This window comes from Bubalus bubalis, chromosome 4 (genome assembly GCF_019923935.1).
Source record: "Bubalus bubalis isolate 160015118507 breed Murrah chromosome 4, NDDB_SH_1, whole genome shotgun sequence".
Classification (NCBI taxonomy): Eukaryota; Metazoa; Chordata; class Mammalia; order Artiodactyla; family Bovidae; genus Bubalus; species Bubalus bubalis.
In genome coordinates this window covers 77,646,925-77,674,287 of record NC_059160.1, presented here as the reverse complement: position 1 = coordinate 77,674,287, position 27,363 = coordinate 77,646,925, and the positions used below count along the sequence as shown (strand labels likewise).

General features: G+C 39.3%; 1 protein-coding gene across 1 annotated transcript in view; it reads left to right on the top strand.

Moving 5' to 3' along the window:
• Window positions 1-11,915: 11,915 nt before the first annotated feature.
• PTPRR (protein tyrosine phosphatase receptor type R) overlaps window positions 11,916-27,363 on the top strand; it is a 268,902-nt gene continuing 253,454 nt past the window's right edge. Inside the window, exon 1 of the mRNA XM_006058411.4 lies at window positions 11,916-12,167. Within this exon, the coding sequence (XP_006058473.2) occupies window positions 12,110-12,167 (58 nt within the window). The 5' untranslated portion in view covers window positions 11,916-12,109. The remainder of the gene's footprint in view (window positions 12,168-27,363) is intronic.

Here is a 27,363-nt window from a genome sequence, read left to right as displayed (position 1 = left end):
TGGCATCCAGTCCCATCACTTCATGGGAAATAGATGGGGAAACAGTGGAAACAGTGGCTGACTTTATTTTTCGGGCTCCAAAACCACAGCAGATGGTGACTGTAGCCATGAAATTAAAAGATGCTTACTCCTTGGAAGGAAAGTTATGACCAACCTAGATAGCATATTGAAAAGCAGAGATATTACTTTGCCAACAAAGGTTCGTCTAGTCAAGGCTTTGGTTTTTCCAGTGGTCATGTATGGATGTGAAAGTTGGACTGTGAAGAAAGCTGAGTGCTGAAGAATTAATGCTTTTGAACTGTGGTGTTGGAGAAGACTCCTGAGAGTTCCTTGGACTGCAAGGAGATCCAACCAGTCCATCCTAAAGGAGATCAGTCCTGGGTGTTCAATGGAAGGGCTGATTCTAAAGCTGAAACTCCAGTACTTTGGCCACCTCATGAGAAGAGTTGACTCATTTGAAAAGACCCTGATGCTGGGAGGGATGGGGCAGGAGGAGAAGGGGATGACAGAGGATGAGATGGCTGGAGGGCATCACCAACTCGATGGAACTGAGTTTGAGTGAACTCCGGGAGATGGTGATGGACAGGGAGGCTTGGGTGCTGCGATTCATGGGGTCGCAAAGAGTCGGTCACGACTGAGTGACTGAACTGAACTGAACTGAACTGAACTGAACTTAAAGCCGGATAAATGGTATGTATCTGGATAAATATAAAGGACTGTATTTTTTAAGATCTTTAAAACATGTATTACTATTAAAAGCAAAAATTATCATGTATATAATGGATTTCAATATATATAAAAGTAATATATATGAGAATTAGAAGGGCAGGTTTAAGGAACCTATATGGGTATGAATCTTCTTCTTTACTTAAAATTGCAGCAGAATAATAACTTGAAGTAGGTTGTGAATGGAAGGTATGTACATTTTACTACCTAGAGTATCTATTGAAGAAATGATACAAAGAGTTAGCCAAAAGGCCAGTGCTGTTCTTGAGTTGCTAAATCATGTCCAACTCTTTGTGACCTTATGGACTGTAGCCCACCAGACTCCTTTGTCCATGAGATTTCCCAGACAAGAATACTGGAGTGGGTTGCCATTTCCTTCTCCAGAGGATCTTCTGGACCCAGGGATTAAATCCATGTCTCCTGCATTGTGAATTCTTTAACGCTGAACCACCAGGGAAACTCTAAAAGGCCAATAGGTAAATTTAAAAGGAGTTTATATTTTAAAAATTTAAATAGAATATTAAAAATAGTTCAGTAATCCAGAAGGAAGAAGAGAAAGAGGTTTCAGTTAAGGTCAGTCGCTCAGTTCTGTCTGACTCTTTGCGACCCCATGAACTGCAGCCTTCCCTGTCCATCACCAACTGCTGGAGTTCACACAAACCCATGTCCATTGAGTCAGTGATGCCATTCACCCATCTCATCCTCTGTCATCCCCTTCTCCTCCTGCCCCCAATCCCTCCAGCATCAGGGTCTTTTCAAATGAGTCAACTCTTCTCATGAGGTGGCCAAAGTACTGGAGTTTCAGCTTTAGCATCAGTCCTTCCAATGAACACCCAGGACTGATCTCCTTTAGGAGACAGGAATCAAGACCATCCCTAAGAAAAAGAAATGCAAAAAAGCAAAATGGCTGTCTGAGGAGGCCTTACAAATAGATGTGAAAAGAAGGGAAGGGAAAAGCAAAGGAGGAAAGGAAAGATATACCCATTTGAATGCAGAGTTCCAAAGAATAGCAAGGAGAGATAACAAAGTCTTCTTTAGCAATCAATGCAAAGAAATAAAGGAAAACAATAGCATGGGAAAGACTAGAGATCTCTTCAAGAAAATTAGAGATACCAAGGAAACATTTCATGCAAAGATGGGCTCAATAAAGGACAGAAAGGGTGAGACCTAACAGAAGCAGAAGATAAGAAGAGGAAGCAAGATAAGAAAAGCTAGCAAGAATACACAGGAGAACTGTACAAAAAAGATCTTCAGGACCAAGATAATCACAATGGTGTGGTTACTCACCTAGAGCCAGACATCCTGGAATGTGAAGTCAAGTGGGCCTTAGGAAGCATGACTATGAACAAAGCTAATGGAGGTGATGGAAAGAGGCTTAGAGAAACATAAAAATAGGGGACAAACATAAAATGAATAATAAAATGGTAGTGTGTCAAGCAAAGATGTTTTAAAAATCAGATACTATTTAATATGTATTGATTTGGCAAAATAATTGGTAAGTATGACACTTATGTGTGGGTATAGAAAACTGTGGCTATAGCAAAATTGATTCGCATACATTGCTGCTGTGAATGCAAATTACTGTCAACGCTACATAGTGATAACCTGTACATGAGCAATTTAACTTTTATGTGTGTGCCTTAGAGAAACTATGGTAAACATGCTTGAAAAACATGTGCAAAGATTTATTGAAACATTTTTAAAAACTCATTTTTTAATAGAGGGGAAAATGCAAAAATATAGTTTTATAGAATTTAATTCTGACAAAATATTCAATATAATTCTGACAGAATATAGTTCTGACAAAACATGATCCACTGGAGAAGGTAATACAAATCATTTCAGTATTCCTGCCTCAAGAACTTCATGAACAGTATAGAATATAATGCCAGTTAATTAACATTAAAATTTAAAAAATGCTGCCTATTGTTTATGGATACTACAGTAAGTTTAAAGCTCTGATTAGGAACTACAAAATCCTGAGTGTCATTACATTTGAGCAGGAAGGTAATAAGCGTGAGAAGGTAGCTGTACTGTTCAGATTTTTAAAAGAAACCAGAAGCAAAAATAATATTTTTTGAAATAAAGGAAATACACAATTACTTATAGCTCCTATTTATACAATTCACTTTACAGTCCTTTTTACCCCATAGTACTTTTTGTTATGATAATTTCAGTGTCAGTTGATTGAGTTATCCAGGGATAATGAAAAAAGGAACAAATACTGATCATTCATCTCCTGCTTTATTCATCATTCTTAGGAAAGGCAGTAGTCTGATTGGAATGTACACATTTTGATTCCTCCTAATTTGCTAGGGGTTGAGGTAGGACTCACAATCTGTGATGTCCCATTCCTGACACCTGGTTTTGACACTTTAGAATTTCCTTTTTTACTGGGGCAGCGGCTTAACCAGTGATAGCACTGCCATGGCTGTGTTAAAAGTATTATAACTTTCAATCTCCTGTACGTTTCCAAATATTTTACAGGTTAAGCAAGCATCATTTCTTACTCTCTAAGCAGCTCACAATAATTGAGGAAGAACTCTAAAAACTGAGAAGTCAAAAATGGATTGTCATAATGCAATGCTATGCAACAGTTAAAAATAATCACGTGGTAATATGCTCCCACAATACTATTAGGGAAAAAAACAGTGTCCAAACCCATAGTTTGATGCTACTGATGTAGAAATTTTGTTAAAGTTAGTAATAATTATAAACACATGGATGCATAGATTCATATTTCCCCAGGGTGGGAGTGGAAGGGAGCTCTATGTACCAAAATGTTACCTCTGTTTATCACTACTTAATGATATCTATCAGAGAAGGCAATGGCAACCCACTCCAGTACTTTTGCCTGGCAAACCCCATGGCTGCAGTCCATGGGGTCACTGGGAGTCGGATACAACTGAGCGACTTCATTTTCACTTTTCACTTTCATGCATTGGAGAAGGAAATGGCTACCCACTCCAGTGTTCTTGCCTGGAGAATCCCAGTGACGGGGGAGCCTGGTGGGCTGCCGTCTCTGGGGTCACACAGAGTCGGACACGACTGAAGCGACTTAGCAGCAGCAGCAATGAAATCTATGACCACACCTTTTTCTTTCTTTCTGTATTGTCTATTGTTCAATGGATGCTTTTACTTTCATAATTTAGAATGTTCAACTCTAAAGACAATTAATTTAAACTTTATTTAAATTTAAATAAATTTCAGAAATTTGGTAAATTTCAGAAGTATGGCGTCTGTTTTTGCCCACTTCCTACAAATAGTGTGTTTAAAGTTAGAGTGCTATCTAATTATGGCTAATTCAAAGATAAATTTAGTTTTATTTTCACATTTGTTACTGAGGGCTTCCCAGGTGGTGCCAGCAGAAAAGAATCCACCTGCCAATACAAGAGACACAAGAGATGCAAGTTTAAACCCTGAGTCAGGAAGATCTTCTGGAGGAGAAGGAAATGGCACTGCATCCCAGTATTCTTGTTTGGAGAATCCCATGGACAGAGGAGACTGGCAGGATACAGTCACAGGGTCACAAAGAGTCAGACACAACTGAGCGCCTGATCACAGCACGTCTGTTATTGAATACGGTTTTGAAAGGAGTATACTTTTCAATCTTTGTGATTATCAATTTAGAACAGATCAAATATAAAATTTGATTTAAGTTCTGCAGTCAAAATCTAGGCTAGATTATTTACTTTCTTTTCTAAAGCACAGTACTTCTAAGATCAGAGGATACAGATGATTTCTTTCAAGAGAGGTTATTTATATTTTTCTCCTTTTGTATTGACCACGAAGTAGTATTTGGATGAGCCCTTGTCATATGGACTTGAATGAAAAAGATATTTTATTAAAATGTAAAGTGAGGTTACCTTCTATTCTATCTATCCCAAACAACAAAAAATCAAAATTAACTACTCTAAGAAACAGGACATTTGCAAAATCTTTATTCTCCAGCATTTGGATAGTATTTAGCTCAAGTATTTTGATACCATTTGCCAAGGAAGAAGCTGAGAACACAAAAATGCTTGCTAGGGTATTTTTCTCTTTTTTTTTTTCTGCTTAGATTTCTCATCCATAATACATTGGATTGATTCTTTTGTTGGTAGTCTTATATAAGGGTAGTTCACAAATTTTTTTTGCTAAGTCTCTTAGGATAAATAAAGTATCAACATATGCATTTCTAATTAATACATTTCTAATTAGAAATGCACCCACATTTCTAATTAATAAGATGTTTATTTTACACTAATAGCATGAAATAAAGAGTGGAATTTCATATGATTATGTCCATTGGGTAGTTGCAGTCTCTTGAGTTTTTGTTATTTGCAGAGTTATATTACTGTAATTTGAAATCAATGCAACTAGAATTAATTTAAAAATTCTTATGGAGAAATTTTCATTTCATTTAATTTTGCATTTTTCTTACTATATTTCTCTTTACATGCATAGTATATTTAAAGGCATGCTGGAAAATTTTTTTGACACAGTGTGGTTTTCCAGGTTGGTTAAGATATCTATGGAATTACAGAGCCTTTTGCTGGTCCCTCCTCCTGGAAAGTTCTTTAACCAGTTATCTGTTTTGATGACTCTTTCACCAACTTCAAGTCTCAGCTTCAATCTTTGCTCAGCTTCTCCAGGTGGCTTATCTTAAATATCCTATTAATTTGGTAAACTCCTTGTACTCATTTTGACCCCACCCTCACTCTCCTAATTTCCCATACTTCAATCTACATTTTCCTTTCCCCGAAGCACTTATCAACTTTCACCATATTATATAATTTACTTCTTCCTTATATTTACTGTTAAATGTGTAATTCTTCCTCCTAGAATGCAAGCATCTTGAGGGCAGGAATCTTTGTCTTTGGGGCTTAATAATACATTCTAAGAACTAAAAACACTTCCTGGATCATCACAGGTACTCAATGTGTGTTTTCTTTAAATTATTTTAAGTCAAATGAGGTATCAATGAAATATCAGGAGATTATTTCATTGTTTGGGGAATGAATGTGATGCAGCCTATCCCATTGTAACTTGACTTCAAATACTGTTTCCTAGTATATTCACTGAGCAAAGATGCTAGTGTTTGCATCTGGCACACTTGGATTCTGTTGAATAAGTTAAAATCATGGCCATGGACAGATGACTGACTGCTTAGTTATTTGAGGACACTAATGGTCATATTACAGTCAGTTTTACCAAGTTTTCCTCTAATTCTCCCCTCCATGTGTGGAGGTGTAGGTTTTTTACAAAGGAATATTTTAATCTAAAAATGTTTCTCAACACTAAATCTTAGACTGATAAATTACCATCTTCTCTTCTGTAGGCATACAGCTGCAAGAATGAGGGGAATAAGGAACTATAAGACAGAGAGAACCATGGCTTTTCATTTCTAAAAGCGAGCAATCAATGAGAAAGGCATGGAGGCCCATGTTTGGAAGATATTCTTTCACGCCATCTTACAGTTATGGGAGAAAATGATTAACAGGAATGGAGTCGGATTAAATGATTTAACCAAGCCATAGCTACATTCCTTGAATCTTCTTAGTGTCTTGAGTTTTTGGGTGAATGAATTGTTCCAAAATGGCCTCATTCAAGGAAATCTTAAAGAATGATCAAACAATGTAGAAAATGTATTTGACTGGCCCCAAGTAGCTGGTCTAAGCTGACACTGTGGTTTCTCACATCTGTGTGCTGCTCAGGATGATGGATGGGTAAGTGCATCCTGATTAGTGTCTTGGGATGGACAGAGAGCTAATGCAGAGAGTCAGCAGTTTATAAATCTATTACCGACATCTTGGCTGAATCTGACCTTTGCAGTGCCAGAGTAGATGACAGTACAATACACTGGTACCAAGGGCTAGCTCCCAGGAAAGCTTATACTTCATCTTGAATAAAATTTTAATGATGAACCAATAGCTGAATCTATCAGTACTTATGGCCTTTCTACTGTGATTTTTTGTATTATACTGGAGTGGGTAGCCATTCTCTCTTCCAAGGGAATCTTCCCAACCCAGGGATCAAACTCAGGTCTCATGCATTCCAGGCAGATTCTTTACCAGCTCAGCCACAAGGGAAGCCTGTATCATACTAAGACAGCTATAAAAGACTATATATCTTATTTTGGGTATCTAATTTTTTCTTAGAATACACATTGCTGTCTTTATGTATTTGTGTGTGTGTGTGTGTGTGTGTGTGTGTATCAAACACTTGAAATAGCTAAAACTCAAAAAAACTAGAGCTCTGTTAAATTGTAAAATTTAATTGTCAATAATCCTCCTGATGAAGTCTGTTTCTTGAGATGTTCCCAACTCAGGGATCAAACCCAAGTCTCCTGTATTACAAGCAGATTCCTTACCATCTGAGCCACCATGGAAACCCCTTGAAAATACTACATTTTCCATTTAAGTCTTGAAGTTAATTCTCTTCATTAATCAGGGAATCAGTACAACAGAGTTGTTAAAGCCTGGTACTAGGGTCACCAGTCCTGAATTTTAATCCCAGCCATATCACTTACTAGCTGGATGACCATGGGCAAATTACTAGCCTTACTGAGTTTTAGTTTCTTCTTTCCTCAAAGAGGAGAATAACATCTCTCAGAGCTCTTGTGAGAGTGTGAAAATATGTATTTTGTAAATTTTAGTCATTTAGTCTTCATTCCTGGTGCCCTTTCTATCTCGCTATTTTCTTCACTGTGTGCTTACACAAAAGGGTAGATTGGAAGTTCTGCTTTTTCATAGTTGGAAAACTATTTTTAGAAATGAATGGTAAAGCCACCCATCTGAATGTACCTTTGCCCCCAAATTTCTACTTCCTTCTCTTGGATTCTGAGCCGTTCTACTCTGAATACAGCTTAATTCACCTCCAGTCCTTTAATTTGTAGAAATAAATTATTACTCTTCTTTTCCCGTCTCATCTATAGATATCTCTCAGGCAAAGGAAACAAACTTTGTGGCTGAAAAAATGACCATTACCATGGGGCAGGGTAAACACGTTACAGATCTCAATAACATGTTGGGCACTGTCACGTGTTGCTCCTGTACACATTCAGAAGTTCCTTGAATTCATTTCACTACTTCATGTCTCTTTTCCCGGCTCACACAATCCCACAACCTCTCTCTTCATATAGAACAGTTAGAACTTATTTATCCAGCAAGACTCAGCTTATTTATTGTTTTCCACTAATAGTTTCTTGCCTGCTACACATCCTTGCCTCCACTTCCCCCCTTCAAGGAAAGATAATCTCTCTCCTACTCTACTTTACTGTAAGCATACTTACGAGTTCTTCTAAGCATGATTGTATGTGTTGTCTATCTTTGTTCACTAGATGCTAGACCTTAGTGTCCACTGCCACAGCATTGCCTCATCCGTTTGTAGACAATCTCCTATGGGGGTTTCTCGCTACAGAGCTTTACTGCCAGGTGTAGGATCAGTGTCTTCTGCTCTGGCCCTGATCTAATTCTAACGAGTCGACTACAACTGTCACTACTTACACTGATTATATGTGAAGTAGTATATTGTAGTGGTTTGGTAACAAATTATCTGATTGTACATCCTAACTCTACCAATTTGTCTTTTGGTTGATTACCTACTACTTGAGTTTGGGCAAGGTGCTTCTCTGATGTTTGTCTATGTGCGCTCAGTGGTGTCTGATTCTTTGCAACCCCATGGACTGTAGCCCGTCAGGCTCCTCTGTCTACAGAATTTCCCAGGCAAGAATACTGGAGTGGGTTGCCATTTCCTACTCCAGGGGATCTTCCCAACCCAGGGGTCAAATCCATGTCTCCTGCATTGACAGGTGGGTTCTTAACCACAGAGCCACCAACGAAGCCCTACCATCTCTAAATTGAGATGATGATAATACCTCCTTGTAGGGATATTGTAAAGTTTAAGTAGGAAATCCATATGCTTAGAATGCAGCCTGGTACATGGATGCACTAATCAAGGTTAACGCTCATATTTAAATAATAATCATGATCTAAATAATTTAAAGAAGAAACTTTTACAGTCAGTAGATCCAATTTCTTTAAAGTGTCCTAGGGAAAGATGGCCAGTATGAATGGTTTTCATCCATTTATAGACATGTTAATGTGGAGGCTCATAGTGGTTATATTCAGTTTGAGGGCATGTTCTGAAAGGCTTCTCTCCTGTATAAATTCTTCCTGACTCTCACCTCATAGGAAACAGAGATGGTACATTTTCTGGTGAAAAGATTTCACATGATAGTAATTTTCTGTTTCTCTTTCAAAATGTAAATGATTTCCTTTAGCACACAGTTCTGTAATCCAGTATTATTAATAATTTGCCTGGCTCTCTCATAGTAATTTCCATACTTCTTTAAGTTGGAGCTAATTTTCTGAAACTGGGTGTAGTTTACTAGCACAGGCTCTTCTCTAAAACACCAAATTGCCTTCACTGGTGTTAGATCACCGAGTCAAGGGAAAGTAGCATCTGTGAACTCACAGAGAATCTGTCTCAAAGAATTAAGGGGTTGACTTTTCATTGATCGGCTGATTTACTTATTATACTCTGACTTCACATGTCACGGGATCAGATCTCTTGAAAGTATATTAGTTCAACTCACCAAGGAATATGAAATTTTTTCTCCTTTATCTTTTTCAAGTAAATTAATAATTACTGTCCAGTCACCAAAATTACATCTCACTTGAGGTTATTTTTACTGTACTGAACTATTCTATTGGTATATCTTGAATTAGAAACTGGAAATTTTGCTGTGAACGGAATTTTCATGCACAGTTTAATAATTCAGCTACCTCTACCCCTGGGCAAAATAAATAGCTAGCTGAATGCTTGTTGGTAAAGTCACAGCAAATTATATTATTTGAAACTCTAAATATCCCCCCAAATAAATGTTGGAATTATCTGTGGGAAAGCAAAGGGTTCAGGGCATTACAGTAATATTGCTTCCTTACTGTATGTGCATTTTCTTCTTGGAGATCTATGGAGTTTGGTAATTTTTTTTTATTGGAATAATAGAAGTACACCCATTGTACTTGGGCTGCAATTACTCCCCCTGACTTTCAACCCTGCAGCAATTCTAGGACCTGATGTTAGATGAGAAGAGTTACTCCTCTGATTTTTAAACATAGATAAATAAGTTATCTCAAATATCTAGTAAGAATTCCAAAGAGTTGGTATAACTGTCACTATTGAATTTTATCAACTAGTTGCTTTTAATTAATTCATTTTTGAGCATTTATTTTGTGTGAGGCACTATTAGAGTCAGTTGACATACATTAGTGAATACAATTGTCAAAGATAACTGCCATTGTAGAGGTTGGATTCCATTGTGGGAAGAGGGTGGGGTTAAGGAAAGAGATAATGAATGATAGATGCCATTAGTAATTCTTTTGGTATGTTAGAAACCGATTTATGCTATGGGAAAGGAGACAGGGGAAAAGTGAATCCGGAGTAAGGAAAGAGGTTGCAGCCTAGGGAGGTTTGGGGTAAAACAGTTATACCACAGAAATGGTACGTAACACACCCATGTGGGGAAGTGGTGGAGTGGGGGAGAGTAAAGCTGCATAGAGCTCAATTTTCAGCACAGAAGTCCTGACAAGGTATAAAAATACATTTCATTCTCTGCCTTTTTGCAACTAGTGGAGTGCAGTTCCTGGCCTCATCTCTCAGTGCTAGAGATGAAATAAGTTATAAAGGAAATGATACTGCCCAGGCTCAGATCCTATGACATCCTGTCTAACTGAAACTCTTGTGGGTAGCATGTTTCCCATTAGTTGTCCCAGTTCATAGGGGATGGAGGAAGAAAGCATTGAAGAGATACGCAGTTCAATTCAACAAGCACTTATTCATACATCTTATTTACCCAGAATGACTTTATTCAATTTCAGTGATATAAAGATGCAGATGTTCTTAAGGCCCCTCAGCTGGGTTGTAAGATGAACCACAGATGAATGAATATAAAAGAAAAATATGTGATGTTGCTAAGCAAAGGTTGTGTATACATTCACATGTGGAAGAGAAATATTGTAATCTGGAGTTAGCCCAGGGCTTTCTGGAAAAATGAGATCAAGGTTAGACCTTAGCAAGCTTGAGTGTGGTAAGCAAGTGGGAGTAATCCAGGAAGGGCCACAGTATCCCAAGACACAGAGGTAGTAAAGTCAGAGCTCCTGGGTTAATTAAGGGAGGGACTTCATGACCAGGAGTAATGAGCACCTGGACTAATAGAAGGATTTCCACACTCAATGTCCTCAATGAGGGGGATCAACACCTATATTAGACAGACTGCTACAGCCTTCCTAGGGACTCAGACTTGGACAGGAGGAGCCCAGTTACAGTGGTGATTCCATTACATTTTACCTTAGTAAAGTGGAGACAAAGGATAATTATCTCCAAAAAACAAAAAGATGTCTTCTTCTCTTTTGTTACATGGATATATCCTACTAGTCTCTAAGTATGGCCTAACTTAGGTCACTACGGTGGTCATAGGCTTTGAGCTTGAGTCTGGAGAAAGTTTAAAAACAGGGACCCCGCTGAAGACACGGGAGAGGGGGATCGTGTTAGAAAGAAGGCACCCCCAGGATGCGTGTTCACTACTTATACTCAGCAGGCTGCCTCATGACCTCTCCCCCTGGCAACCCTGCTCAGCGGAAGACACCTGTACTCTGTTCCCATGGGCAGCCTGGAGAGGTTGGCACTTGGAGGCCCAGAGAACGTCAGCTCCCATCTATGAGCTATGTCCACGTGTAAAACAAGATTTGGGGAAGGGACAGGGTGAGTTGGGGGGCTCACACTTTCTTAGGCCGTCTCCTCTGGTTCCTCAGGTCAGACCCTCATCTGGTCCCACTCCCAGGTTTTGGACAGATACTGGATCCCTGATGACAGCCTCAACATGCTTCCCCCACACCCCCGCGCCGTGGAGCCTGCTCCCCTCGCAGCAACCGCTAAGACCCGGAGGAGTGGAATTCCACTTTGAAACTCTGTGCGTGCGGCGCGAGGGCCAGCACCGGGCATGCTCAGTCGCCGCGACGCGGTGGGGCTGCTGCTCGCACAGCTCTGGCCCCGGGCTCCAGGGCTGGCTCCCTCCACCTCCTCCCCCGCCCTCCCCGCCCCCCAGCGGCTGCGGAGCTTCCAGAAGGCCGAGCTCTAGCGGCTCCCCGCGATCTCGGCCCCCGCCCAGCGCCGCCCGGCTTGCCGCCGCCTCCCACTCCTCTTTCTCCCCTCCTCTCTTAAGGTGGAGAAGCTGGTGCTTGCTTCTGTTCGCGCCACACACCGCTCTGCCAGCCCCAGCCCAGGACCTGCGAATGCCTCCGGGAGACAAGAGGACTCTCGGCGGGGGCTCTTTCCAACACCACTTTGCCTGAAGTGGGGTCGTGGCGGAGTTGCTCCTCCGCCGCTCAATGCAAACACTATGCGGAGAGCGGTCGGCTTCCCTGCGCTGTGCCTGCTTCTTAGTCTTCACGCTGCAGGTAAGGGGTTGCCCGGCAGAGCTGTGGATGCGCTAGGAGACTGCACATGCTCCAGGACTCTAGGGAAAGCTGGCTTCGCGAGGAAACCCTTAGAAAGGTAAAGCAGGACAGTACTGAAACGGTAGGGGCGAGGGAGTCCTGCACCTGTTGGAAGACTGAGGCCGAAAACTTAAGCTAAAATCAGCCCTTGATTTTTCCTGACCTCGTATGAACATTTTCAATGCGAATACAGGTTTGCTTCTTCCACCCCTCCCCTCCATCTAGACTCCCAGATTTTGTTTCTAAGCTCCGCACTTGACTGCCCGTTTTTCAGGAGGGCAGACAAGACTCCCTACTGGATGTAATATTTTCTACTGCAGCGGCTACTTCCGTAAGGTCTCTCGGTTTAGCGAGAGCTTACAGGGATCCATTGGCTGTAACCTGATGGACCACATCTCTGCCCCAAAGATCAAAATACACGGTTCCCATTAACGATGCCACTCCAGGCTCCTTTGGCCCCAGCTCTTGTCAGTCGAATATTCTAAACCAATAAGACGGACGAAAGCTTTAAAATAGGACCCTCTCTTCTCTTTCAGCATCACGGTCAGGTTCCGAGGGCACCAGACAGAAAACCAATCCCAGTTTCAAAGCTGACAACCGCAGGGTAGGCACTGTCCCTGGGACGGGTTTGATGAGGTATAGAAAGGAATGACAGTGAGACTGGTTCCCAAATATAACTATAGTTGATATCAGAACCAGTATCAGGTTTCGTTTGGAAGCAAACCTTAGGAAGTACCTGGGGAATTTTACATAAAATGTCGCTATACACCCTGCTTTTTGGATACATGCAGCCTCGATTTGATGCAGGGACTTGCTGGACTGAATCCTTTATCATTTTTACACACACATGAACCAAAATAAAATATGGTAGAGAGATTTTGGGAGCCCTACTGCGACAGCAGTTGCCCGTGCAATATCCCTGTAGCAATCAAAGACCAGGTATTTTCCCCGAGTTTGCCTGTCATCCAATCACACGTATTCATTCATTTTTCCAAGCAATATTTTATTGAGTATATACTACAGTCCGGAGATAGTGTGTAAAGATAATGGATACAAAATTGACATTTTAGGGTATCTTTTAAAAAGAGTGTGGGTGAGTCCTTTTCTGTGTAGGCAATAGTGAGAGTGAAAGATGGTACTTCCTTATTTCTAGCTAATGCTATTTTAATGTATTGTGAATCTCTTGAACAAGTAATGTATAAGAACATTCAGGCTATAATTAAGTACCCATGTTAATTGTTATAATTATGATGTTATATTGTGGAATTTTCAGTAGTTCTTTAGCACTTTGAAAACTAGGATGTAGCTATGACACGGTCATTAAATTATTTGCAAACAGTTGTAGTAAATCCTTTTATTACTGCATACAATTCTTTAATGTCAAAATTTGAAATGAAAACATACACATTGGGTTGAATTTTATTTACATTATTGTTTTATTATAGCCCTGACACAAATAGCTATTACCAAAAATATCCTCATTTCCTATCAAATTTAGGAATGACTTGAACTGATCTATGAAAAATATTAGTGTTGTTATTTTTAAAACTAATATATAACATTTCTAAAGATAATATTTAATGTATCTTGAGTAATTATAACTTAAAAGCTATAAACAACCTTAAAACTAAGCAGGTGGAAAACATTTATAAATTTGTTGTAGGTGAACATTTGGGATGAGGAAATAGAGGACTTTTGTTCATCAAAAGAGAAACCTAGAAGTCTGTAGCCCTAGATTATACCTGGAGCTCTGCCAAAGGGTGTATTACCAAGACAAACCAATCCAACTCTACTTTGATTTCTTAATTTGAAAAAAAAAAAAAAGGAAGATGATTAATCAATTGAATTTAGTCACAAGGCATTGAAGGCTATCTCCAGATTTAAGTTGCAAGATGCCATATAGAAATCAATTACATTCATATTTTTAATGTAGTGCTTTTGATAGGTGTTTTTTTCACAGCAGATTGCAAGTTTAATATTGTGGTTGTCTTGCCAGTTTCGTTTTGAATGCATTTTAATTTAAACAGCAATTTGTGGGTCACAAGCTGTCATCAGATTAAAATTCATCACAGTTATCTAAATAACATTGTTAGGACTTTTCATTAGAACTTAGACGAATCAGCTTTCTCGATCTCAGCTCCTGTAGATTGGGGTAATAAAAAAGTGAGTGAGTGGAAGGACAAAGATCAAGAAGTCAGTGATAGTCTCTACTTGTTGAATGTCTCATTTGGCTTCTCTTACAGAAGGCTTTCTTCTCAGGAGGAAAGTGGGCTTTATAAAGAAGGAGAATGAATTCTATGTAGTCAAGCCTCTTTGGCTGAAAAGCTAATTGATCTGTTTGGTTGTGCCCCGGGTACCAGCCACTACTTTATGCTGGCAGAACTGATGATAGGTTAGACCTCTTTCAGGATGGGAGAAATTGGCTGCCAGGATGTGAGTGCTCTTCGTAGCTATACTAGAAACCGTTAACTTCCATAGTCATTCTCCTAATGGTAAAGTAGCAAACTGTTTTCACCTTGAGTGCCCTCTCCAACTGTTTGGTCATGATTGCCCGAGTCACTATGCAAAAAAAAAAAAAAAAAAAAAAATTCTGACCAACCCTGAGTTCTGATGACTTAACAGGGACAAGTATTGCAATCTGTTTGCAATGTCTATGGGAGCAAAAAGAGGAAGAGGGGTACAATGCTGTGTAATTAACATCTCTAGGTAAGATAACTGTAATGAATTACTGAGCATAGAGTTTATCAGAGAACCTGGACTCAACTCTATCCATGGCAACTGATTTTCATAGACCTTCTTAACAGAAAAAGTGATAGTTATTGTTCATCCAGCTGCTTACTATACAGGGGAGAAAACTATGATTCAGTAAATAGTAAATATTATTACTTTAAAGTGCCAGTTAACAGTATAGTGAGGGTAAAAACCCCATGTTTCCAGGCCTGTGATTGCACTCTATATAAAATCCTACAACTCTTTGGGAGGCCACCATTGAGATAGTGGTGCCAGATTCTTTTTCCCTAATTGTCCTCATTCCTTACACCTCTGTGAAGCAACATAATGTATCAACTTTACTAGAAAAGACAACTACAAGCTACCCAATGATTTGGATGGTAACATAATTATGTGGAAGAGCCACAGATAGCTTATTTCCTTCAGTGTTTCTTCTCTTTCTTTGCCCAAAGAACTATGGAAGATGATGTTTATTGATAATATTTTAGTTACAAAGGAGTAAAAGTCTTGGGATATCTTGAAGATTCTCATGGGAAAGCTTTCTTTTACCTAGTGCATGTCTTGCTAAAAAAACACAAGTTGATTTCAATGCATTATTCTCTCTTCAAGCTCTGGAAATGGTTATTTCAAATTTCTGTATGGTTCTTACTACCTGCTTTTCTGGATGGCACAGGGACTACCTTCAATGTATATTCTGACAATGCTTCTTCATTCTCAGAGAAGTGCCTAGTCAGTTTCTCTAGTCTTTGAGAAGCAAGAGTTCCTGTGATGGAACTAAGAGGATCAGGGAAGTCATTGGCAGAAACACCATCCTCAAAAGAAAGGATAGGAACTTCCCTGGTGGCCCAGTGGTTAAGAATCTGCCTTGCAATACAGTGAACATGGGTTCAATCCCTGGTTGGGGAACTGAGATTCCACATGCCATGAAGCGACTAAGCCATGCACCGCAACTACTGAAGCCCGTGTGCTCTAGAGCCCCTGTACTGCAGCTAAGACCCAATGTAGCCAAAATAAACGAATAAAATCTTTTTAAAAAAGAAAGGGTAGACAGATAGGAAAATGATATTTTAAGATATCTTTTCTCAATGAAGAGTCCCTTAGAGTTCCAGAATCAGTTTTTCACTCAACATAGTTCTTACACTGGCCAGGGTTCTGCTCTATTCTCTCCCATATTACCTCTCTGATATCTCTCTGCTTTCCTCTTTTTTGTCTCTCTCCAGCTACAGTGGTCTCCTCCCTATTCCAAGAAGACACCAGGTGCTTGCCAATCCTCCCGAAAAGTTTTATTTCTTTGCCTGAACTATCCTTTCTCCATATTTCCATGGCTTAATCCCTCAATTTTCAGTCTTTGTTCAAAGATCACTTTCTCAGTGAAGCCCTCATTGACTATCCTAATTAATATTTCATCACCCCTGAAATCTTCCAATATCCTTCCTTGGTTAAGTTTTATTATTAATTTTATTGAAGTATAGTTGATTTACAATGGTGTGTTAATTTCTGCTTTATAGCAAAGTTACTCAGTAACTCATACAGATACTCTTTTTCATATTCTTTTCCATTCTGGTTTATCACAGGATATTTAATATATACAGTTATAGTTCCCTGTGCTATATAGTAGGACCTTGGTGTTTCCCCATTTTATACATACTAGTTTGCATCTGCTAATTCCAAGCTCTCAATCCTCTCCCCCACATTCCCTCCCCCTTGGCAACCACAGATCTGTTCTCTATGTCTGTTTCTGTTTCCTACATATGTTCATTTGTGTCCTATTTTAGATTCCACATATAACCCCTGATAGCTCAGTTGGTAAAGAATCTGCCTGCGATGCAGGAGACTCAGGTTCAATTCCTGGGTCAGGAAGGTCCACTGGAGAATGGATAGGCTACCCACTCTAGTATTCCTGGGCTTACCTTGTGACTCAGCTGGTGAAGAATCTGCCTGCAATGCGAGAGACCTGGGTTTGATCCCTGGAGAAGGGAAAGGCTACCCACTCCAGTATTCTGGCCTGGAGAATTCCATGGACTGTATAATTCATGGGGTCACAAAGAGTGGACACAACTGAGCAACTTTCACTTTCACTTTTCAGAAGTGCTATCAGGTTTTTGTCTATTTTGTTTACTGCTATTTCTATAGCAGATCCTGCCCATCCCAGCACTGGGAGAGGAGCAGTGCCTGGCATAAAAGCTGCTGAAGCTTAGATAAATACATTGAATAAATAAAAACAACACAGTAATATTTCTAGTCTCCTCTTTTAGCATTAATTTCTTCTTGGCACTCATGCAAGGCACCTAGTCAACTTAGCCTCTTCCAGAATGGATTTCAGCAGAGCTCATTTACCCAAAAATTAAGTTGCTCCCCAGAAGTCTCACATACCCAAGGGACATACAATCTCAAGCAGACTTTGCTACTTTGGGAAATGAAGAGCAACTGGGGATGGGCTTTAACTATTGATGAACTCAGTGGCAAAGTCCTCCCAACTGATTGCCAGATGCTGAAAGAGCCCAAATGCCTTGTTGGTTGGCTATATTTTTAATTCTTTGTAAAGTGCTTTATACCTATGGGAATGACTATGGTAATGTCTGCATCTTTAGCATATAAGAAGATAGATGTATGTATATTTGAGACCACACATTCCTAGAACCATGGAGACTGCTTAGTCTATTGGAAATCACACCCTGACTAGCACCTTGTAAAAATTCTGGGTTGTATTATCCACAACCCAGATAATAATAAATGTATTATCTATCATTCACATTTCTTCTCTGTTTCTCTTCTACTTTTCTACCAACTCTAATCTTTTCTTCTTAATTTTAAATGTATTTATTGATTGATTGAAGGACAATTGTTTTACAGGATTGTGTTGGTTTCAGCCAAACATCAACATGAGTAAGTCATAGATAAACATATGTCCCCTCCCTCCTTCCCATCTTCCCTATCCCACCCCTCTAGGTCGTTACAGAGCCTCAGTTTGAGTTCCCTGAGTCATACAGCAAATTCCCCAACTCTAATTATGGTTCAACATAGTTAAGGTGGTAATTTATCTTTTCCTTATCAATGAATATTGAGATTAGATTAAATCTAATTTTGAAAATTCTCATTGATTCCCATGGATAGCCACTGGTTTCCTCAATAGCTTCTCTCTTATCTAACTAGTCATTTCTCAGTTGCACTTTTAGGTCTTTCTCTGAGCATTCTTTAATAGGTTAGTGCTCTGTAGACTTCATGTGTCCTAGGTCTTTTTTCCTCTCTTATCCCTGTATACTTTCTCTGTGGATGTTTATATTCAGGCCTACATAGCAAAGTTGAAATCCATATTTCTATCTCAGATATCTCTCCTGCTCTCCAGTCCTATCGCTACAATTACCTAGGAGTCATTGGAGATCCCACAAGTATCAGGAATCTGGCTGTTAATGCTCAGCACTTCCCATAACAACTTCTTTTATTTCTATATATTCTATCATTGTGAATAACATGAGAGTCCCCCACAGTCACCCAAGCCTGGTAAAACTGGAAAAAAAGCATACTCGATCACATTCTCACTTTGTATTCTCTAATACAGCCATTTCCTTTTCCCTTAGGGTAAACTCAAACTCATTAGCATGGGGAAGTCTTTTACTATCAGGTATTTCCCAACTCCATCCTTATTTCCTATCATCATGTTCTGCTTTGCCCACTGTTATACTAAAAGCAAATTTCATTGATTTGCCATGCCTCTCATCCTTTTCACATACTGTTCTATTTATTTTAAGTATCCAACTCTGCTTTGTTTTCTAGATAATTTTTCTCCAACTTTAAATCATAGTTGAGCATTGCCTACTTTGAGAACCCTTCCTTGAACCCCATCTCATCCAACTAGCTTTCCTAGGTTTTCCTTTGAGGCCCTGTATATTTCACTATTACTGCTCTTAACCTGAGTTTTTTTTTGAGGACAATAAGAGAATTGTAGCTTTTATCTCTGTATACTAATAACATATTAATAGAACTGTGCTTGTTATCCAGTATACCATCAAAAAATGTTGCATTCAATAAATATATTCAGGATGTATTTGGCAAAATAAATTTTGATTAATTTATATTTACAAAGAGATTATATCTCACTTTCATGATCATAAAGAGTAGAATTGACTTTACTACTGCCCTTTCAATCCAATATATATTTACTGGTTACAAAGCAGTGGAAATGGGACAGAACAGCTTTCATTTAAACATATTCTGTTTAAGGTACATTTGTGTTCTGCGAGCATGATGCTTATTCTAGTGGTGTGTGTTGAACTTGTCCTAGATGGATAGACATTCCTATATGATTTTCTAGTACTACTTTAGGATGGGAGCGAGATGAATGAGTTTATTTTAAAGAGATAAAATAATTAGACAAGATACATAACATGATAGCTGTGCATTAAAGAATGAACCCAGAACCCCTAACTCTGATTACTGATCAGCTATCTTGAAATAACAAACATGAGCCAACTACACATTTAAAATCAGGTGGGAGTTTGAGGCAGTGTATTCAATAAGCAGAAATAAAAAATAATCCAACCTTCCTTTGCTCCCCCTACCAAAATCCAAACCATCACAGAAAATTTCTGAGTATTGGATGGTTTTATACAATTTTTCTCTTTTTTATGTATAGATAAAGTCTTTATTAAACCTTTATGGGCGCTATGCTTTTACTTGAAGAATGGAGAGTGGTTGATGAATAATAAAAAGTCACTTCTTCTGAGATGATGGGGTCACACATCAAAAACTCATTTATTGCCATTATTATTAGTGATAACATGGATGTTATGTTTCATGGTAAGTATATTGTTAAATCTCTTAAAAGCTATTTGTTAAGTCTAGTTCAAAAGGTAGAGAAAGCCATTTTTCCCTTTAAAGATCCTACTTGGCCATAAATGCATTCTTCATCTTCAAAGCACTTACAAATGCTGACACACTTAGAGTAGCTTTGATATTTCGCAACACAAAGGATTTTAATAGCTTGAAACATTTTAATGGTAAAATATTATTTTAAGATCAGGTTTCCTAATTCCTGCTCACCAAATAATGTAGCTGTAAGTGTCTACTATTGAGATATTTGCCACAGAATGACAATTAGCAAATTTATGTTGTGGATAGTAGCACTTTCCATTTAGACAATTTTCTACTTATAATGACAATCTAGACTTTTCTCATTGATTTCATTTTATTAAGTTGTTGATATCCATGAAAATTTCAACCACAGGGACCAACAACAAAACAAAACTGTTTACCTGAAACAGCAGTCTAGATCAATATGTCTAATTACACTGAAGTAGATGCTAAGTTCTGGAGAAGGCAATGGCAACCCACTCCAGTACTCTTGCCTGGAAAATCCCATGGACGGAGGAGCCTGGTAGGCTGCAATCCATGGGGTCGTGAAGAGTCAGACACGACTGAGCGACTTCACTTTCACTTTTCACTTTCATTTGTTGGAGAAGGAAATGGCAACCCACTCCAGTGTTCTTGTCTGGAGAATCCTAGGGATGGGGGAGCCTGGTGGGTTGCCATCTATGGGGTTGCACAGAATCAGACACGACTGAAGCGACTTAGCAGCAGCAGCAACAGCAGATGCTAAGTTCAGTAGGGGCATGAACTATTTTCTGTCTTAGTTCAGACATGAAGCAATGTCCATTTACTGGATGTGCAGAAGGGCTTAAGACAGCCTAAACTACTGTTTCTTTGAAAAAGAACAGTGAATGAGCACAGAGTAAGATTATCTCACAGTGATTTACTGGCCTATACAGCAACATGTACAGAGTAAAACTCTGTAAAAACAGTAGTGATTCAATTCCTAACTGAGACTGGAGGGGAAATGAGGCGATGTGCATAACTACACAAAGTCAGCTCCCAGTACTGGGATACTTTCACTTACCTGGGGAAGAGGCTCTATACAAACTATGCCAAACATTATATCATGATGAGTTAGTCTGCAAGGCCATCAATCTATAAATATAAATTTATAGATTGTGATTTTAAAGTAATTCACTTTCTTGGTCTCTTGTTGATTCAAGACAGTATTTTTATTCTCCCTGGAAGAAAATGAAATAGCTTAAGCAGAAAAGTAAAGAGAAAATTGAAATAAAGGAGAAAATGCCATATTTTTAGATAATGCTTAGCAGAGTACTGTAGCAGTTAAGAGCATGTATATGGTGATCAGTTTCAAATGCAGTCATGGTCACTTACTGTCTCTATGGTGGTTTAGTCCCTATTTTGTGTCCGACTCTTGCGACTCCATGGACTACATTTCCCAAGGCTCTGTCCATGAGATTTCCCAGGCAAAAATATTGAAGTGGATTGTCATTTCCTTCTCCAGGGAGGATCTTCCTGACCCAGGATTTGAACCTGGGTCTCCTGCATTATAGGCAGATTCTTTACCAACTGAGCTATGAGGGAATCCCTACTATCTCTCTATAACTTGGAGTAAATTGCTTGATCTTTCCACATCTCAATTTCTTCTTTTAAAAATGGAGACTATGTATTATAGAGTTGTTGTTGTGTGTTAAATAGGATAATGTAATGTAAAATAGACTGTACTGTCTTAGTAAGTGCCATGTAAGTGTTAGGTATTATTTGACTAGGGGTGGGAGAGATCAGATGCTAAATGATCAACCAGTATCTTGGAGCAATTTCTCATTCTTTTTGTATTTGAGCCAATGCTAGAGAAGCATACATGCCCAAGAGAGATTCTGCATTCCAACCTATTTTTCAGTTGGATCTTATCTGCATAATTCCTCTTTCTTTGGTCTGAGCCTACTAATGGGCAGGTTTGTGATGGATTTTGAAGCTTCAAAGCATCCACCTATTTCTTCTGGCCACTGAGAGGCTGAAGAGAGCCTGGCCAGGCCCAGGATGTCAGATCTCATTCTCCTAGTCCCTCTTCTACACCCCACACCAAACCCCTCAATAAAATAGTTTAACATACTTCTCCTCCTCCAAATTCACCTCTCCCGGAAGTCTCTCTCCTAATGCCTTACCTATAAGCATCTAAATGTATTATCTATCTATCATGTCTTCAGCAAATCCTTATTTAAGTGAATATATTAGTAAAATGCAAAGTTTGGGGGGTAATTGAAAATAGATAACCTTTTCACCTTTTCCTAAACACCATAGGTCTGAAATATCTAGTTCTTATTGCACTGTGTTGCTTAGCAGATAGCCCAGACTTGTCCTAGAAGCTGCCTCCCTAACTAGTCTCACTAGGCACAGATGCAGAGTGAGAAGTCCAGACGTGTGACCAAGGCTGAAACTCATAGCTCTAAGAACCTCTTTTAGGACTGCTGCTCTCTACTTCTCCTCTACTGACTGACTGACACTCTCCTGCTTGCTATTTGTAGCCTATGGAACTTCTAGATCATTGGGCTCTAGTCCACATGGAAGGCTGCCCATGGTTCAGTGGGCACTGGAGAAGATAGGAGTGTTTGAACGTAAAAGGAAAGCAAGCAGGGACATGGAGGTGGGAAGACCTTTTATTGGAGATTGTCAAGCACAGCCTTCACCTGTTCAAGGGACAACTCATCACTCCCTCATACCCAGACCTTGCTACCCAGCCCCACTTGATCTGAGGATTCTATCCTGCTGATTTTATCTCAGGTGACCTACCATGTATAGCTCCAGTCTGGCTCCCTGGGAGAGCTGCAACCCATCAGAAAAATCAGAATTCAACTATGGAAACTTTTTCATGGTGCTAACCTCCGATATGCAAAGTTAGGTTCGTGGTGGGTTGGCTGTTTCAGTACCTCTGAACACTCCATGGCAGTTAAGAAGCTCCCTAGGGGAATTCTCACAGGTGCTCACAGGTCTGGTCCAGTTGGGCAGGGCTCTTGGCATTCCTGGGTCCCTCTGTATCTACAGAGCATCAAGATTTCCCATCAGGTGTCCACTGGTCCTTTCTGAGTGGCTTATTTCTTCAAAATGGGAGTGGCTGATTCTTAGAGAGCTTGGATTATAACATTTATCAGGCTGTTTGTAATTCCTAAATCTGAACATTAACTGAAGCTATGAAAATATAACATAAGGGTCTCCTCTTTAGATAAACATTGGATTTATAGGGAAGAGACAAATAGATTTCATTATAAGAAAAGAAGGAAAATACAAATGACTATTTCCTAAATTCCTGTGATGTGCTAAGCGTGAAAGTGTTAGTTGTTCAGTCATACCCAACTCTGTGTGGCCTCATGGACTGCAGCCCAGCAGGCTCCTTTGTCTGTGGAATTCTCCAGGCAAGAATACTGGAGTGGGTAGCCATTCCCTTCTATTGAAACCAGGTCTCCTGAATTGCAGGCAGATTCTTTACTGTCTGAGCCACCAGGTCTATTTAATCCCTATGACGTACCAATGTCTATCCTAAATGCTTTCTATAGTATAATCATCTCACCCTTTAGGATAGAAAGTTTGTTTGAAACGGTATGCTTGTACTACAGAAACCGCAAAAATATACTCTAACTCATGTAGCAGAGTAAAAATAAAAAAGTTAAGCTCTAGAATCTGACTTCCTGGGCTGGAATCCCATCTCTGCTATTTACTGTTTAAATTCTCTGTGCTTCCCTTTTCTTATCAGAATAAAAGGCTAATACCATGGTAACTACCTCATAGGGTGGTTTAAGGATTTAAGGAGCTAATTCATAAGGCCCACAGCATGGGGCTGGAACACTGCATACATTCAATGGCAATAGTTGTGAGAAGTATCATATTAGTATGTGAAAACTTTCATTGGTCCTGTATTTCAGGTTCCATACTTGAAAAGGAAAAAGTGTGCACATTGACTATTGCCCATTAAAAAGAAATTCACTCTGAAGCCTTCTTTTGTGAAGAGTCCCTGCCATGAAAATCTAATTTTTGTACCTCCATTAAAAAGAAAATACTAGTAGAACTTTTGCCTTATGAATTAAAAATTGCTCATAACTAGTAAGCTTGTGTTGGAAGCAATGAATGCTGTTTTCCAAACTGGAGAACATAAGGGAAAAATAACTCCATAGCCAGCAGAGGTGCTACAATTATGGGCAACCTCCCTCTGGTAAAGACCTTAAGTCTTAGGTTTGGGGCAGAATTTGTAGCATCACCCCTCCTTCTGTCTCACTCTACAAACTATCTGAATTCACAACATCCAACAGGAGCCAAAATATCCCACTTCTAATGTTGAACCTTCTGCATGTCCACGGACACCTTGCAAATTCTGTGCATTGCATGGTTTCCATACTCCACTGTGAGAGCCTTGCCCATATATACACACTTGAGGTGTGTATGTGGGAGGGGAGGGAGTGGGCTTCATGAAATCAGATATGCATTCTGTGGATTAGGCAACCCACCTCCCCTAGCGTTAAGTTCTGCTGAGTCGACCATAAATTCACCATGGGTACAGAGTCTGTGCCTCCAAACCAGTCCTGCCCTGAGCCTGAAGCAAAAGTGCTTTGGGTCTCCCATACTTCAGCCTAAGGCATCAGCCCCCGCTGCTGGCAGCCCCTTCCCTGCTCCCCCCACCCTGCCCTTGACGTCTTGAAGCTCACTCTCTGGAGCTCTGTGCTCAGGCTGAATCTCAACCTCCTGCCTTCTCCTTCCTCTCCACCCCAATTAAAGTGTGTTCTTTTTACTTCCCATTGCAAGAGAGGTCTCTCCTCCACTAGCACTATTTTAGGAAAGATGTGACACAGTGATCTACTCCTGATAAAAATAGCTGTTAATTGTGTGGTCTTTCCCTAGCAAATGTTCATTTTTTTTCAAAGAACAGTGAAAAAAAAAAAAACAACAGTGTCTTCTGAGGAAGCAGTACCTTTGACTAGTGGTGTTAATTTCAAGTGATGGATGAAGGGACCAGGACAGGATGGAGTAGAGGTGTTGACCTGAAGGACCTACCAAGTGCCCTGTGCTCCTCAAATCCCTAAATACAGGCAAGATTTCTGCAAGTGGCCACCATGGACCTCCTTCCTTACTCTCTATAGTATCATTACTGGGGCTTCCCAGGTATAGCTAGTGGTAAAGAACCTGCCTGCCAATGCAGGAGACTTAAGAGACACAGGTTTGATTCCTGAGTCAGGAAGATCTCCTGGAGGAGGGCATGGCAAGCCACTCCAGTATTCTTGCCTGGAGAGTCCCATGGACAGAGAAGCCTGGTGGGCTATAGTCAATGGGGTCATAAAGAGTTGGACACGACTGAGTGACTGAGCACAGCATACCATAGTGTCATTACTATGAAAATATTGTAATTTTTATATGTTCTAATATTAATTTTGCTATTTTTAAATATAATTCCTAATCTTCTATGAGAATTATTCTTAAAACAGATATTTTTCTTTTTCTTGCAATTGAAGTACAGCTTTCAAGTCATTTGGAGAATTCTACTATAAAAAAGATGATAATAGTTTATAATCTCTATATTTATAAATAGCAATATTTTAAATGCTTGCATAACAATGAGGCATAAAAATTATATTTTACAAGTGTATTTAGAGCTTTATCACTCTATAAATGCATATGGAACTCAATTTCTATGATTTCTGCAGAGGCTAGTGTTACTTAGCTTTCTAGCTATATGATCATTTTCCCCCACTTCTGCATTTCCCAAGAGGGCATATCTTGATGAAGATCTTCTCTTAACTGCTGTGTAGAGTTGAAGAGATAGTAGCTTTCACTCTTGTCAACCTCTCCTCCAAGCATCTTTCAACTCAGCTCTTCAGGAACTAGGGAGCATCTGACTGCTTCTCTTGAGCCAATATAAATCTCACTTCCTCCAGCAGAGTCCAAGGCCGTGGTCTTAATTTCACTTCTTTATGACTTCTGTCTAGTCACACTGCCCCAAAGGGTGCTGTCCTAATTGTATTAAATTTCACTCTGTAATACTAATTTATCAGATGAAACATATGGCTACTAAAGCTGGGCAAAACCCAGGAAGTATGAAGTCCTTTCATTATAATTTTACTACCGGCACATGGCACACAGTGGATATTTGCTGAAATGACTGTCTATTTCTGTGGCTTCCGGATAGAGTTTTCTGTCGTGCAGCTCAACTTTGGATGGAAGAGATAAATAGGAAGAATGGAGGGACTCCCAGAGTAGTTACAGTGGGCTCTAAGTGGGAGTAGGAACCACATTAGTTCTAACAGGATATTTGAGGAAATATGAAGGAGTGTTTATATTAAAGAGCATGCAGAAAAAGTTGCAAGATGCCTTAATAAAAATCTTTCCTTATTGTTGTAAGATTCAGGCCCTTTCCTACATAGAAAAAAATAGAAGCAGTTCTATAAAAATAAGACGAGTTACTGTGGTTATTTTTTTAATTTTTATTATTGATATACTAAATATATCACTGGTCAAACACTTGAAGCATTTAAATAATATTAGAAGAAGACATAGAGCTTCCTCATGGAATTATGTTTTTATATCCTAGAGACTAGGGCATATACTAGATTTTAGGAAAAAACATTTCTGGAAGGGAGTGTTCTTTTGGTAACAAGCTCTTTTACCGAAAGGGAGGGCCTTTTGGTAAATCATGGTAATCATGGGAGGGCCCATGATTGTTTAAAATTTTTATATATATAATTCAATTAAAATTTATAATTGTTATCTTTTAGAAACAATGGCTCAGTGGGTAAAGAATCTGCCTGCAATGCAGGAGACTCGGTATACACGAGTCTCCACCCCTGAATCAGGAAAATCGCCTGCAAAAGGAAATGGCAATTCACTCTTATATTTTCACCTGGGAAATCCCATGGACAGAGGAATCTGGAGGGCTCCTGCATGGGGCTGCAAAGAGTCAGACACGACTAATAATGCAGCACGCACACATTATTTTACTTTTTATGATTCATTTACTGGTCTGAAGATGAACTTTTTTTTAAATCAAATTGATTATTTGGTATCAGGATACAAAACAAGTGTGTGCACATATAAATATATGCATGCATAATATAACACGTGTTGTAAGAACATAACTAAGACACAAACTGAATTTTGCAAAATTAGCTTTATGTTAATATATATAGACAGAGCCACAATGGAATTTTCAAAACACTAATGTACCTTGCTAATAAGACATGAGTGAGTGCCTGTTATACCTGGAAGGTTATCCTAATGCACCTCAGTTGCCGCATCTTGGGAAGGCTGTGTTTGTTCACCAAGAAGATTCAGAGTTGGTTCTGTGGGTGCTTCTAACTGGAGATTAGTGCCATGGTGACTTCATGGGTTAGCATTAACAGTAGTAAGTAGTATTACAGAACAACTGGAAGAGTTGTTTTAATGTTAAACTCCTTCCATCCAAGGATAGCACTTATGAAAATCCTCCTTTAAGTTCCCAAAGAGTCCTATATTGTTCTTATGGAAAAACTTATCTCTTTAGAGAAAAATCAGTGCCATGTGAAATCTAACTGAATTGAGGCTCGCTTTAAAGAATGTACTGTACTCTCTTATAAAGTAC